This window comes from Hemicordylus capensis, chromosome 1, assembly GCF_027244095.1.
Source record: "Hemicordylus capensis ecotype Gifberg chromosome 1, rHemCap1.1.pri, whole genome shotgun sequence".
Taxonomy (NCBI): Eukaryota; Metazoa; Chordata; class Lepidosauria; order Squamata; family Cordylidae; genus Hemicordylus; species Hemicordylus capensis.
Window position 1 is genome coordinate 417,901,914 of NC_069657.1, and position 15,230 is coordinate 417,917,143.

Sequence of the window (15,230 nt, forward strand, 5' to 3'; positions counted from 1 at the left end):
AATGGCTTTTATTGATTGGTTGGTTGATTTAATACATACATACATAATTGGGCAGCAGCGATATAGGAAGATGCTGAAAGGCATCATCTCCTACTGAGATGGTTTTTGTTATATCTGGTAGATTCTTTAGCTTTTTATATTTTCAGTTTTTAGCTTTTAAAATAACCTTTAATTTGAACCTAATAATGATTCTGGTTTTTAATCTGACTTTTTGGTGTGTGTTTAATTTAGTTAATTTTATTACTTTTAAAAAATCTTGTATCTATCTTATTGTTGTGAGCCACCCCGAGCAGTAGTGCACTAGAGGGGCGGGGTATAAATATTTTAAATAAATAAATAAATAAATACTGCATGGGAGGAGGCAATGGCAAACCCTCCTGTATTCTACCAAATAAAACCACAGGGCTCTGTGGGCGCCAGGAGTCGGAATCGATTTGACGGCACACTTTAACTTTACATAACATTTATGTTCTGCCTTACCTCTATCATGGATTCAAGCACCATACCTAGGCTTACCATACCAGTGCTATATACTTTTTATCTTTGTGGGGCAGGCTGCTAGGAAAGGCATGTTTATTAGGGTTTGTTTCTGGAGCCTGAGACTGCCATTTCTTCCCATGTGCTAGATATGATTTGACAATCACCTTGCTGAACAGCAAAAATGTAAAAAACAGAAAAAGTCCCCCAAACTGCACTGACTTTTTAATGACACTCGTTAGATGTGCCCCGCAGCTTAACGTTCACCTGGCATAATTTAATTTTGTCTACAGCCATTATTGTTTTAATGGTAGGACCAGACAGCATCTGTTTTCTCTGTTGCTGAGATCAAATGTCACAAGATATTAAGTCTTCAGGGCTGTCTCAGCTTGTTGTTAAGGAGTCAGAGTTCTTCGACAGTGTTCTCTGAAACAAAAGGTTATGTGGGAGTTAACCATCTTCACTAAAAAGGACGATTAAGAGGTAATCTAGATAATTACAAAGTAATTGGGTTGCAGAGTGGTTTTGTGCCATTCTAAGTGAAGCAACTATGAAGCAAAGGGTGGTTTTAGTAACTAGTGTTCAGACATTAGTTGAAATAACACAAGTTGAAATAACACCAGTAGCTGTTCAAAGTCTGCTAAAGAACAATCAGTGCAGAATTGTTAAAAAAAGGTTTTAGACAGCATCACTTTGCAAAATTATTTGTTAGAGTGAACAACTATATAATGTATCCTGGGTAAGCCGTTCTGAATCCAACCCTTTTTAAATCCCACCAGCCCACAAAATCAGGGCTGGGTTTAGGCTGGGGGTGGGGCAGAGCTCTCAAGATGTCAGCAGAGAGGTAGGGGCTGTTGTCAATGTGCCCAGCACATGGGTTGGTTACAAAACCCATATTGATTGCAATACAGTATGTGTACATTGTGTGTAATAGTATGTAAATTTGTGGGGGTCTTCCCAACCCTAAGCAGACAACCACCACCAGTGTTCTCTCTAATTTTTTTCATCTGTGTGCGGAATGAGTTTTGTTCTGGGCGGCAGTATCAAGACAGTGTGTGCGCACATGCATTCAGAGTGGGTCCTTCCTGATTCTACCTGGGCTGGATCTAAATTAATTGAGCAAATGTCTGAAAATGTGTGAGTGTGAACACATGTGCACGCATTAGAGAGAACAGTGACCACTACCCATATTTCACCTTCCCCAGTGGGTGCTTTCCCCAGCCTCAAGCAACCCCCTCCCTGCCACATGTAGAACCTTCATCCCTATCCAGGCAGCATCCTGATATAGTACCTTCCCCAAAGGGTGTCCTCCCAATTCCAAGCAAGTGTGTGCCCGTGTGCACGCGCACACACACACACAGTGCCTTCCCCAATGGGTGCCTTCCTCAACCCCAAGGAGAAGCAAGCAGCCCCAAATTGTCTTCTGCCCCATCCCTACCCATGTCCCCCATTACCTTCCACACCTGTGGGGACCAGGTTGGCAAAGAAGCCTGAGTGGGGCAGTGGAGGAAGAAGAGGAAAAAAGGAACAGCCAGCTAAGCCCAGGTGCAAGAGAGCTGTAAAAGACCATAGGAAAGAGTATCACTGCATGGGTAGGTGACCTGAACATGTCTGGGGTAGGAGAGCAGTAAAAAAGTCTTGGCAGAAGACAGGGGAACCCCTGAAATGGGGATCTGAGGGTACATGCCCTCTGTGTCACTCTCTTAATCTAGTTATGTACAAAATAAAGAGATATTCATTTCAGTTGGTGATATTGTTGGATCTGATTTTCTTGCTGATAGCCCTACAACTTTCCTGCATTCAGATGCAAGAAAGTCGGACGTTATTTTGCTGATCTTCGAATAAAATAGTCATGCACCTTTGAAGGCGTACCATGAATTAGATGTCACAATGGCTCCACTCATTGATGCTTATTTATTTATTTATTGCTGTCTCTCCTGTCCTGTGGCTAAGGAGTTCAGAGTGGCATACACTCGGAGGGGTTTCCTTCATTTTATGCTTACAATCATCCTTACCCAAAGTCACTGACTAGGGATGTGGCTCACAGCTCAGGCTCACAGTTGGACTCCAGTATTCTATCTAGTACACAACACCAGTTGTCTCTTTTTAAATGGCAGGAGGAAATTCAGGCAGAAGGACATCCAGTATCTTGTGTACTCAGAAGGTAGGTTAGTAAGGGACTCCATAGGACCCCAGTATTCCTGTTTGTTCTCATCTCCCACCACCTGCCCCTTCACCCAGTTTGCTATTTTTATTTCAAACATGCGGTACCTTGGCCAGGCCATTTGCATCCAGCTATGCCCCCTCCACACACACACACACACACACACACACACACACACACCCTTACCTCCAAGCATCCCATGTGCCTGCTCTTCTCCAGGTCTCCGTGCACACATCTCTGTGTGGTCTTGCTGGGAGTAGCTTGTGTGCCAGGAGCCTGACTTACTAAAAATAATCAAATAAGCAATTATTTGGCTTTAAAATATATCCATATGTATGAGGGCCTGGCAGCTTACAAAAATGTAGTTACACAAAGCTGAGCCACAATGAAGAGCGCCTTTTACTAACAGTTTTTCAGTTTCACATTCCTCTTGTTTCAGAATGTTTCAGTGATTGCTTTGAACAGGGTTGAAAGTATTTGCCTACATTGCTCTCACTCTGAATTGGCTTGTTTGCCCTCAGTGATATTAGCATATTCACTATGTGATTCCCAGTTGACTGGATTTTCTATATGACTTATCCACTGTTTGCTGTCAGTGACATCATCATATTGCCAAATAAGAAGCATTGTGACATTGGCCTTTCATGATGTGATGGAGCAGTAGACAGGGGAAGCAATATCAGTGAATGAGGTTTTAAGGTGAATATTCTAATAGTTTAGGGGGTTTTTTTCAGGAGATAATTCTTCACACACAGCCAAGCATAAGTTTTGACCTGAAAAATAAAAACAGGAGAACATTTGGCACATCCCTAATTAAGGGCGTTTTTGCCTCTTCTCTGCCTTCTCTTGTATCCTCATATAACTAATGAGAATTCTTTGTAAAATTCAGAAATAGTTCTTTACCCCGCTTCTACTTACTTCTTCAACCTGTTGGGAATTCTCTCTGGTAGAGAAACCCTTTTTCATTATAACAGAGTTCACAGAGGCACAACACAGCGGATTTAGTTAGGCATTGCGTGTATGCTGAGAGTAAAGTAACTTGGAGCCAGTTCATAGTTTCAAATCAATATATAAGGCATTTATTAGAGAACGCCATTCTAGATATGAAAGTGAGGAGTTAGGATCTCTAATCTATCTATCTAGCTGGATGCAGATGGATTCTGCATCTTCTCTGCACACATGTGCAGGGAGAGGAGCTTGCTTGCATGTTGCAAGGTAGAAGGAACAGGAAGAGAAGGGAGAGGAAGTGTCCCTGAGATTAGCAATCCACATTCCAAAGGGATAGTGTCAGAGCAGTAGAGAAGGGATTATCAATGTCTTGACCCTCTGGCCCTCTGACTCACTAGTCTGTCTTCCTGTGTCACTGAGACAAGCGACAGTGCAAAGTCCTTCACTTCCAACATAACCTTTGTTGTTCTCCTATATATATTCTTGTGTATTGTGACTCATTCAGTTTTCAGTATTCTGTCAAAGAACTCACAAGCTTTGTCTTACAGCTTCTTCTGAGGTATGTTGGTTGAGTAGCTTTTCCTTTTGGCCTCATCTGCTGCAATGATCACCACCCAGAGCGGGTGGTATAGAAATGTAAAGTAAAATAAAATCGAAAAATCTTCACTATTTTTCAAGTGGGGGCCACTCTGGCAAAATACATTCAGTGTGGGAGTCGTTTCCCATGTGTACCTTCCAAGATGGTGCTGGGACTCAAGAAGGTTCTGTTTCCCTTAGAGTAGCTCCGCCATTGTTTGGAAGACTGCAGCGCCACACGGTGCCAGGGGAGCTCTGAAGAGTGTTTGGCTTCAGCTGAAGCTTTGCACAGGCCTAATAAATGAGTAGTCAGAAAACTGCACTTTGGGTCAGTGTGAGCCTCCACTGGCTGCTGGGCCTTGCATTGCATATCACTGGTCTACTGAGTCGCCTTGCCTTGACAAATAACTCTTCACTGGGCCTACTTTCCCCTGCCCTTTGTCCTCATAAACACTTGCTTTCTGAGTAAAATGTCAAGCCCTTAATGAGCATCCATGATGTGTAGCCTTGGAGACTATTGCTCAAACCAATTTCAACAGGAGAGGCCTTGATGGCATATTGCAAATATGCCTCCAAAACATCTTCTATTTTTTTCCTGAGCCTATGGAGATGAGTAATGTTGAGGATCCAGCAGAGCAGAAAGTGTCCTTTTTCAAAACTAGCCACCCAAAATGTGCTTTTAAGTATATCCAATTTTTGTGCAGTGGGCGTTGAGCACAGCGTCTGTAATCCTAGTTTGTTTTCCACGAAGTATCTCTTTCTAAATAAATCCTTTCTGAGAAAGCTATAGAATCAAATGGGAAAATGGCAGAGCTGTCATTTATGTAATAGCTTTTAACCATACAGCATCTCAAAACTGCTTTCTCACCCAACAGTGCACAGAAATGATACCTTGGTGGGGTGGACAACATAAGTGCTCTACAGCTCTTCTGGCCTGACCCATCAGCAACAGTATTTCAGTCCCAGGAAACCAACGGACAGAGACAAGGAATCGCCAGCTGTTGATGTTTAGCTAGAAGCTTTTCAGTAACAACCAGTCTTGATCCTGGTTGCTTCAGAAAGCATCTTCACCCATAATTAAAGATTAGCCAATGTGACAGTACTCCAGAGTACTTTTACAGAGAACAACCTCTTTTTACAGAGAACAACCTCTATGTTCCCATTATAAGTTGGGTAGCAAATGATTAGAGACTAAGCAGTGACACCCAGCTTTGGAAAACCCTTCCCCAGAAAGAGAGGTTTGTATAGTATCCCTTTACTACTACTACTACTACTACTACTACTAAAATATTTATATACCACTCTTCAACCAAAGTTCTCAAAGCGGTTTACCTAGAAAAATAAATAATACATAAATAAGATGGCCCCCTGTCCCCAAAGGGATCACAATCTAAAAAGAAACATAGAGGCTATTCTCACATGCAGCCTGACCCAGGCTAGGGATACCCAGCCCAGGTTAGGTTGCATGTGCGAACCACCAGGATCGGGCCTGATCCCAACAGCCCAGTGCCACCTAGCCTGGATTTTAAGCCCAGCTGTTCACCGAGGCTAAGGGAGCAAGTGTTCCCTTATCCCTGGCTACCTGCTCGTGTGCGAGCACAGTCTGCTTCCAGCCCAGCTGCACACATTGACAGGCGCTCTTGGGAGGATCACCCAATGCAGCATGTGCTGCATTGTGGGCTTCACGGAGGCTGGGACAATGAGTCCTGGCCTCAGATCACTCCACCATGCTCCACGCTGCATGGAGCAGGGCTGATCGTGTGGGAGTGTGGAGCGTGCTCCCACTGAGCAACAAAAGATTGTCCGGGGGGAAGGCAACCTTCTCCCTGCCTGCGTGCCCACCCACCCACCCACCTAGTAGGTCGTATGAATGGGCATTGATACGATATGATAAAGTAGATACCAGAAACCATCACTGAAGGAATACTGTGCTGGGGTTGGATAAGGCCAGTTGCTCTCCCTCTGCTAAATATAATCACCACTTTAATAAGTGTCCGTCAGGCCTTCCTGCCAGTCATGGGCGGGGCCCCGTGTACTCACCCGGTTGCGGAGCCAAGAAGTTGGAGGCAGTACTGCTCCTGGGTACAGGCAAAGCCAGCTGGGACCTTACAGGGTTACCAGGGAGAGTCAGGACACCCAGGAACCCACAGACCATGGATGGGCCAGCGTGGCCCAGCAGGTTGCCTCCTGGTGGCAAAGAGGAGAAGGCAGGGCTTCAACAGTTGGCAAGACAGGCAACAGCTGAAGGAGGGAGGATGCAGGCAGCTAGACTGGAGAGGGCGAAGTCAGGAGAGGGTGGTTGGGATTGCCCTGATTGCAGGGCTTTATTTAAGGCTTGGATGTCCAGGAAGGAGGAGGTCTGGAGAGATGGGAGTGAGTTGGACCTATAGACTCCCGGTGAGGAGCAGTCTGATCCCTCTCTCTGACACCTGGTGGAGGAATAGGGTGACAATTAACCCCCTTGCCAGCACCTCTCAGCCCACTCCCACAGCCTATGAACAGGAGCAGATGAAGGGGGGCAGCTGGAGAACGTGATCCCAGGCAAGTGTGTGACAGCGTCTCTTTGCTCAGTTTAGCAGGGGTCAGCAAACAGACCCTTTATCTTTCCAGCACCATGTTAAATAAATTATATTTTACTTAATACAACTAAATCAAGTAGAATAATAATTATTAAATCATATTTTTATACTGCCTGATATGTACAGTGCTAGGTGGTGTACAAAATTTATTTAGGAGAGCATTTGGAGAGGGAAGATACCATTATTTTACCACTGGACTGCATTTTATTTTTGAGATTTTAGTGTGATATATTGCATTTGTTTTGTTTTGTTTTTTAACTTCTTAGGAACATAGGAAGCTGCCATATACTGAGTAAGACCATACAGGTGAAACTCGGAAAATTAGAATATCGTGCAAAAGTCCATTAATTTCAGTAATGCAAATTAAAAGGTGAAACTGATATATGAGACAGACGCATTACATGCAAAGTGAGATAAGTCAAGCCTTAATTTGTTATAATTGTGATGATCATGGCGTACAGCTCATGAAAACCCCAAATCCACAATCCCAGAAAATTAGAATATTATATGGAACCAAGAAGACAAGGATTGTAGAATAGAACAATATCGGACCTCTGAAAAGTATACAGTGTACTGTGCTTGATTGGCCAGCAAACTCGCCTGACCTGACCCCATAGAGAATCTATGGGGCATTGCCGAGAGAAGGATGAGAGACATGAGACCAAACAATGCAGAAGAGCTGAAGGCCGCTAATGAAGCATCCTGGTCTTCCATAACACCTCAGCAGTGCCACAGGCTGATAGCATCCATGCCACACCGCATTGAGGCAGTAATTGCTGCAAAAGGGGCCCAAACCAAGTACTGAATACATATGCATGCTTATACTTTTCAGAGGTCCGATATTGTTCTATTCTTCAATCCTTGTCTTCTTGGTTCCATGTAATATTCTAATTTTCTGGGATTGTGGATTTGGGGTTTTCATGAGCTGTACGCCATGATCATCACAATTATAACAAATTAAGGCTTGACTTATCTCGCTTTTTATGTAATGTGTCTGTCTCATATATCAGTTTCACCTTTTAATTTGCATTACTGAAATTAATGGACTTTTGCACGATATTCTAATTTTCTGAGTTTCACCTGTAGGTCTATCTAGCTCAGTGTTGTCTTCACAGATTGGCAGCGGCTTCTCCAAGGTTGCAGGCAGGAATCTCTCTCAGCCCTGTCTTGGAGAAGCCAGGGAGGGAACTTGAAACCTTCTGCTCTTCCCAGAGCGGCTTCATCCCCTGAGGGGAATGTCTTGCAGTGCTCACACATCAAGTCCCCCATTCATATACAACCAGGGCAGACCCTGCTGAGCTATGGGGACAAGTCATGCTTGCTACCACAAGGTCAGTTCTCCTCTCCTCTTGAAATATCTGGTTGGGAAACAAGGATGGAAATATTTTAAAACAATACATACAATATTTCTAGCAATCAGGGGAAGATATGTCTTGACTTTGCCCAGCTGCAAGTCACTTCCCATAGCTTTGTCTCAATGCTGCCCTGTTTCTAGCTGCCCCCATGTTGGCACAAAAACTGAGAAATCGTCAGAACTGCTGCTAATCCAACTGGTTCAGCTGTCAGCCTACTGTATTTGAATGTAATGGTGTGCTTTTGGTATTATGTCTTTGTTACAAGCTACGCTTCTCTCTCCTACATGATTTATGTCTATATGCTACTTATGTGAATAGCCATCACAATATCTAAGCATCTGCAGAATAATTATGTATTATATGAAGAAGCATTCAGAGCAATCAGGTGAAAGCCCCAAAATGAACTTGTGGTTTCCACAACAAGCAGATTAAAGTGTCTATTTCAGTCTCCAAATACATTCATTCTTTTCCTGCTGGATAATTTAGGTATGAAAATAAGGTAAATTTGGGGATGAAAAGGAGCAATATTTCTGCAATGGCAGCAAATGGGTGCTGGTGCTTATTGTTTGCATTATCTATTTTATTCTTAAAAAAAAAAAAAGCTCATCTGGACACAGCTTAACTTCTGAGTCAACAATGATAGTTGCAGCTGAGGCTGTTAGTTTTACGTAATGATTATCCATTGAACATGGCAAATATTTTACATACACACAGGCATAATGTAGCCTCCTTTTGTTTCTCTGGACAGGAAGCAATGCAGTAGAACTTAGTGAAGTGTGAAACTAGGCCAATGAACAGCCCAAAATTATTATGCATAATAGTGAGAGTCAGAAATGTAATGTCTTGAACACCAGTACTATTCCGTGATCGGGAGTATTTTTATGTCTAGCCATTTTTAGATGGTTCCATACATTCCGTGGACAACAAACTGAAAAAGAGAAAAATTGGTTTAAGCTCAATAGCACCGATATGTGCTTTAAACCATCTCTGATTGTGTTTTAAACAATTTTTGAAAATACACCTGTTTTATCAGGCTTTTAGTTTGTGGTGTTTTAAAGTTTTATTTATGGTAATTTTAATCTGTTTTATATGATTTTTAGGTTTTACTTGATGTTTGCTGTTGGTTTAAATTGTAAACTGCCCTGAGATGTTATATAGTGCGGCATACAAATGTGACAAACCACCAAACAAAGGGGTGCAATCCATATCATTACCAGGGATGGAGCCACCAGTATTCCAATGGGTCCCATGAACACAGGCCAGTGCAAGTATTGTTTTGGTTGGGCTGCCACTGCCTGGAAAGAAGCTCTGCAGCCTGTATACCTGCTGCAGAGCTGAGCCCTGTCTGCTGATATGGGTACACAGGCAAGCGGCAAAGGCTGATATGGGTACAAAGGCAAGTAGCAAAGAAAGGGTGGCAAGGGTGGAGGCGGGGCCAGGGGTGGGGCCTCCAAAGGGTGGAGGTGGGGCCAGGGGTGGGGCCTCCAAAGGGTGGAGGCGGGGCCAGGGGTGGGGCCTCCAAAGGGTGGAGGCGGGGCCAGGGGTGGGGCCTCCAAAGGGTGGAGGTGGGGCCAGGGGTGGGGCCTCCAATGCATGCCACCTTAGGCCCACCCCCAAAGCAGCTGATAAGCAGCTGGCTGGTGTAGGCTCAGTAGGAGCCACTGTTATTCGTCAGCAGGAATAACAAGAGAGCAAGCATGGAAGGGTAGACTCTGAGCCTGAGCAAGTAAGTTGGCAAGCAAGCTGGAGACAGTGACAGGGTGAGTCAGCGAGGGGGAGAAGGTGTTTATAAGGAGAGAAGGCACTGCTGTGGGACCACACCACCAGAGCTGGTGGGGTGAACACAGGCCCCCTCTGCCCTAGCTACACCAGTGATCATTACAGATTACTATTTCCCCCTCTCCATCTCTTGCAGGTCTTCAACATGGTGCTGCCTGATCGGGGTGCATTCCATAATCTGCCTGGTCTTTACCAAGAATAGGTGGCCTGTTGCACCTCCTCTATAGAGATCCAGTAGTCCACACTTTCACAGAGCTTCAGCATGTAGGCTACTTTGACTCTCTAGTTAGAGTGGCCTGTGTGATCGCTCTTTGAAGAATATCATAGATATTGAGACATTATTGTATAAAACAAATCTGGTTCTTATACAAGAACTGGACCTTCTCTGTAGCTGCCCCGGGTCTCTGGAATACACTCCCTGTTGAAATGAGAGCATCTCCTTCTCTGCTTGCTTTTTAGCAAGACATGCATTGTTTTTAACTGTTTTATGAATTTTAACTGTTTTGTATTGTTGTATACATTATGTTTTAACTTTGCACACTGCTTAGAGATGTCTATATTAGGTGGTATAGAAATATGATTGATTGCTTGATAGATACCAAAGATCTAATTGAGAATACACTACCTGGCATAAGATACACAGACCAGCCACTTGGAAACAAAAACTTCCCACAGTGCCAGATCTACAAAAACCATTTCTACTGAACAGAGAAAGAAGCAGAGAGTACATTATGACCTCTGATATTCAAGTGTTTATGGCGCTGCCAGTCCAACAATGTCACAATGGGGCAATGGCCTTGGGCAGCAGACTAGATGAGGCGAAGGTGGTGGCACTCTGGCTGCTACTGCTCCACTACACCTCCCTTCACCTTGCCATGCTTACCTTCTGGGGAAAATATTCTCCATGCCTGGCTCCATTGGAACATAGGAAGCTGCCATAGACTGAGTCAGACCATAGGTCCATCTAGCTCATTATTGTCTTCACAGATGGGCAGAAGCTTCTCCAAGGTTGCAGGCAGGAATGTCTCAGACTCTCAGCCCTATCTTGGAGATGCCAGGGAGGGAACTTGGAACCTCAGATGCTCTTCCCAGAATGACCCCATCCCCTCAAGGGAACTTCTTACAGTGCTCATACATTTAGTTTCCCATTCCTATGTTTCCAGGGTGGACCCTGCTTAGCAAAGGGGACAAGTCATGGTTGCTACCACAAGACCAGCTCTCCTCCTTCTTTCAGTTATTCTCCTCTATACCCGGGGGGGGGTGAGGGGGGTGGATATTTCCCAGGCAAACTAGCAACATGGCCTGGAAAACTGCTAGACTCCAAAGAAAGTTTTAAAAGTGAGGAAAGCATGTCACCCCTTGCAGTGGCTCATCAGGCTAGGGCAGGGGCTTAAATATTCATTAATTTTAATGATTATTCATTGTTATGCAGCACTTTGATTTGAAAGGTCAAGAAATAATAATAATTACTGATGATGATTAACTTTTCTAAACTGCTCACTGATGCTACAAGTAGCATCAAATTACACAAGATGAATTGCCCTCATGAAAGTCACTACCACCTAGGAAATTACATGAGCCCTGTGTGTCGTTCCATTATATGTGACAATCAACTTCTGTGCAGGGAACAAATTCTTGTGTCATTTTGCAGTGAAGAGGCTCTTAAAGCATCCAATTTTGAACACATGTTTCACTGACATTAATAAATTTCAGAACTCCAAAATTGCATAATGAAAATCCATGTAAATGAGAAAATAACCCCAATTGTGACAAATGATGGATTTCTTGTTTTTGGTTTCTTCCCCCTAAACTTTTATTTATAAGGTATCTGCTAAAATTTAGATTGCTCTGTGGTGTTTTTTGATTAAATTCAAGAGCCAAGGTTGAAAGAAGGAACAAGGAAGGACAAGTATTTGCATGATGATTCTTGAATAGCATATTCAGCTGGATATTCAACAACAAAAATTAATATATAAAATATAGGGAAATGGGAGGAAAGTCTGAACTCTCTCAGATGCATCTTTAGATAACTGTGTGGCTTAGGCAGAATGAAGGTACCCTGAATTTAAGCACAGCAGTTGGTATTTGGATAGTAATTAATCTTGGCTGTTAGCAAATCTCTACGTCCAGGTAAGTATGATTTAGGATTCTGCAACCTAAAACTACTTAGAGTGGCCACATCATGAGTTCATTCACACAGTCAAAAACTGTGTTCTACCCAGGTTTGGGAGCAGTGTGTGCTCCCAACTCTTGGTTGTATGGAAGCAAGTTGGAGGAAAAGCTACCCAGGTTTTCTTCCTACCTTGCTTCCACACAACCAAAAATTGGGAGCACACACAGCTGCCAAACCTGGGTAGAACACAGTTTTTGATTGTGTGAATGACATCCATGTCTTTCCATATATATCTTCAGACACACATGCTTGATCTCAACTCAAAAATAAAGAAGCTATTCTCATGACCAGGAGAAATCAGGCTAAGGGAGCCTTGCCCAATTTCTCCTGGTTGCTTGCTGCCACGGGAGCCACGGCAGCAAACTACCGAAAGTACCCCTCTCCTTAAACGAGGTTAGCAGAGCGAGTGCTCCGCTAACCCCGTTTGGTTCATTGTGTGCTGCTGCGGCACAGCTCTGCACTGTGGCAACACACAAGGAGACCCCCATCGGGAGGCTAAACCAAGCCTCCTTGCCCGAGGGGTCTCTTCAGAATGCCCCACACACTTGCACAGGGCATCCTGGGACTTCCAGGGGCTGGCAAGCCCTCAATCCCCACCGCCCCTGCTGGCTCGGTGACGGAGCCCACAATCACATGAGCGGCCGATCTGGCCGGCCAGGGACAGCTCCCTGCCCGTGTGCGGGGAGAGTGGGCTAAGCCCGTCCTCCCTGTACTAACCCTAACGGCGCTTCACACCAGTTGTGTGAAGTGCCTCAAAGTCTTCCAGCAGTGATAATAGTCCAGGTAAGGAAGGGAAGATGGCTAAAGGCCTGCCAATGGTGGTCTTGCGTGAACTTTTTCCACTTAGTACTTTGCGTGCAGTTATCCACACTCTGGTTACCTCTAGATTAGGTTATTGTGGCATGCTGTGCATGGGGCTACTCTGGAAAGGGATTTGGAAGCTGCAGTGTGGCTATTGACCAGTGCACCTTGCAGGGAGTGTGTCACATCCTTTTTGCTGTACTGACTGCCTATTTATTTCCAGAATCAATTGGAAGCGCTGGTGCTTAGCCCTAGCTTTAAAGCCCCGAACATTTTGGACACCTAAAGGATCTTCTTCTATGAGGCGCTTCAGACAATTAGTGTGAAGCGCCTTGCTGGGCTCTCCCCGCGAACTATCGAGCCTGCACCCCTGGGTGGCCGGATCAGCTGCCCACATGACTACCAACTGCATCACGGAGCTGGGGGGGGGCTGGGGGGATCAGGGGCCGCCTGGCCCCCAGAAGTCCCAGAATGCCCCGTGCAAGTGCGCTGGGCATTCTGGAGAGACCCCTGAAACTGGCAGCAGTCTCCCAGTCGGGTCTACTCATGGGTCGCTGCGTGCCGCCACAGCACGAGCAAAAACCAAGGTTAATGGAGAGCTCACTCCATTAACTTTGCTTAAGGGGAGGGGGAATTAGGCGGGCTCGTTGCCTTGGGACCACCGGGCCTGCCCAGTGGTTCCCACGGTCACTAGGTTCCCTTAGCCCGCTTTCTAGTGATTGTGGGAATAGCTTCTATATGTACCTTCCTGTATGCTGTGGTTGTTATCTATTAAGAGCAAGGCCTTTTTACTGGTGGCCCTGGTTCTTTAGATTGCCCTCTCTGTTGAGGCCAGGCAACCCCCACTCTGTTAAATCTTTGAATGCTAGGAACAACTTGGCATGTTGAGTGGCCCATCTGGTGGGCCACTGTATGAAACAGGATGCTGGATTAGATGGGCCTTGGGCCTGATCCAGCAGGGCTGTTCTTATGTTTATAAGCTTTCAATGCTGCTTGATTATATATTGTTGCTTCTGTGATGTTAATTGTAGTTGCTTTACTTGTTAAATAATTAGGTCATTCACACAATAAAAAACTGTGTTCTACCCAGGTTTGGGAGCTGCGTATGCTCCCATTTTTGATTGTGTGGAAGCAAGGTAAGAGAAAAACCTGGGTGGCTTTTCCTCCTACCTTGCTTCCAAGTCATTTCTATCCAAGTTTTCCTCTGATCTTCCTTCCACACAACCAACAATTGGGAGCACACGCAGCTCCCAAACCCGGGTAGAACACAGTGTGGCTCTACACACGATCGGTTTGTAGAGCCTGCAGGGCTTCTGTGGGGAGAGCGGGCTTGACCAGGGTAGCAATCTGTTTCTACAGCTCCCTAGAACACCTCTTCCATCCTTAGAATCTTCTGCAACATTCAAGGGTTTCCTGGCAGACAAGCTGATGTTGAAAGAGTGTGAGCCTCCAGATGTTGCCAAACTACAACTCTCAGCATCCCCAACCACAATAAACTGTAGTTGGGGATGCTGGGAGTTGTAGTTCAGAAACATCTGGAGGAACCCAGCTTGGGAACCACAGGTTTATAGTACCAGAGAGATCCAAATCCCCTTTCAGGCATGGGGGCTGAAATACAGCCATTGGGTGACTCTGGGCCAGCCACTTATCTCTCAGCCTAACCTACTTCACAGGGTTGTTGTGAGGATAAACATAACCATGTACACCTCTTTGGAGGAAGAGCAGAATATATATGCAAAAATACATACATAACCGATCCCAAGCTATCTGGGGGCACCATTTGAAGCTTAAAAGCTGAATGCACTTCAGTGAGGCATTTCCATGAGATGTTCCTAGTCCCTAAAAACTTCACTCACTGGAATGTAACTTTAGTGATCATACAGAGTAACTATTTTACTGCCCTTACAAACCCATTGTTCTCTCTCTCTCTCGCCTCCATTTTTTTTTAAATTAGGAAAACATGCAAAGAATTTTTGAAGCCCTGAAGGCTGATTTGAACATCTGCCCTCATCACACTGGTTTAGAGCACAGAAGTCAACGCCTCATTGCACCTTATATGGAGCCATCATCTTCCAAGTCACGCATGGTCTTCTGAAGCATCAGGCTCACAAGGGTAACAGAATCTACAATTGGCAAAGAAGAAAATGTATGGCAATTTAACTAGGATTTATGATGCATGCCTAAACTTAGATGTACCTGAATTATTACTTTAACGGCAGAATCTGGCTGCTTAGTCCTAGATTTCTGAATGCTGCTGCTGCTACTACTACTACTACGGATATTTATATACCACTCTTCAACCAACGTTTTCAAAGTGCTTTACATAGAAAAATAAATACTACATAAAAAGATGGTCCCCTATTCCCAAAGGGCTCACA

The 15,230-nt window shown here is 44.6% G+C and overlaps 1 protein-coding gene across 1 annotated transcript in view; it reads left to right on the forward strand.

Annotated features, from left to right (window-relative positions):
- The window catches only part of LOC128339432 (spermatogenesis-associated protein 7 homolog), a 185,694-nt gene extending 170,747 nt beyond the window's left edge, over nucleotides 1-14,947 (forward strand). The window contains exon 12 of the mRNA XM_053283349.1: nucleotides 14,807-14,947. Coding sequence (XP_053139324.1) covers nucleotides 14,807-14,947 — 141 coding nt within the window. The remainder of the gene's footprint in view (nucleotides 1-14,806) is intronic.
- The last annotated feature ends 283 nt before the right edge of the window (nucleotides 14,948-15,230 follow it).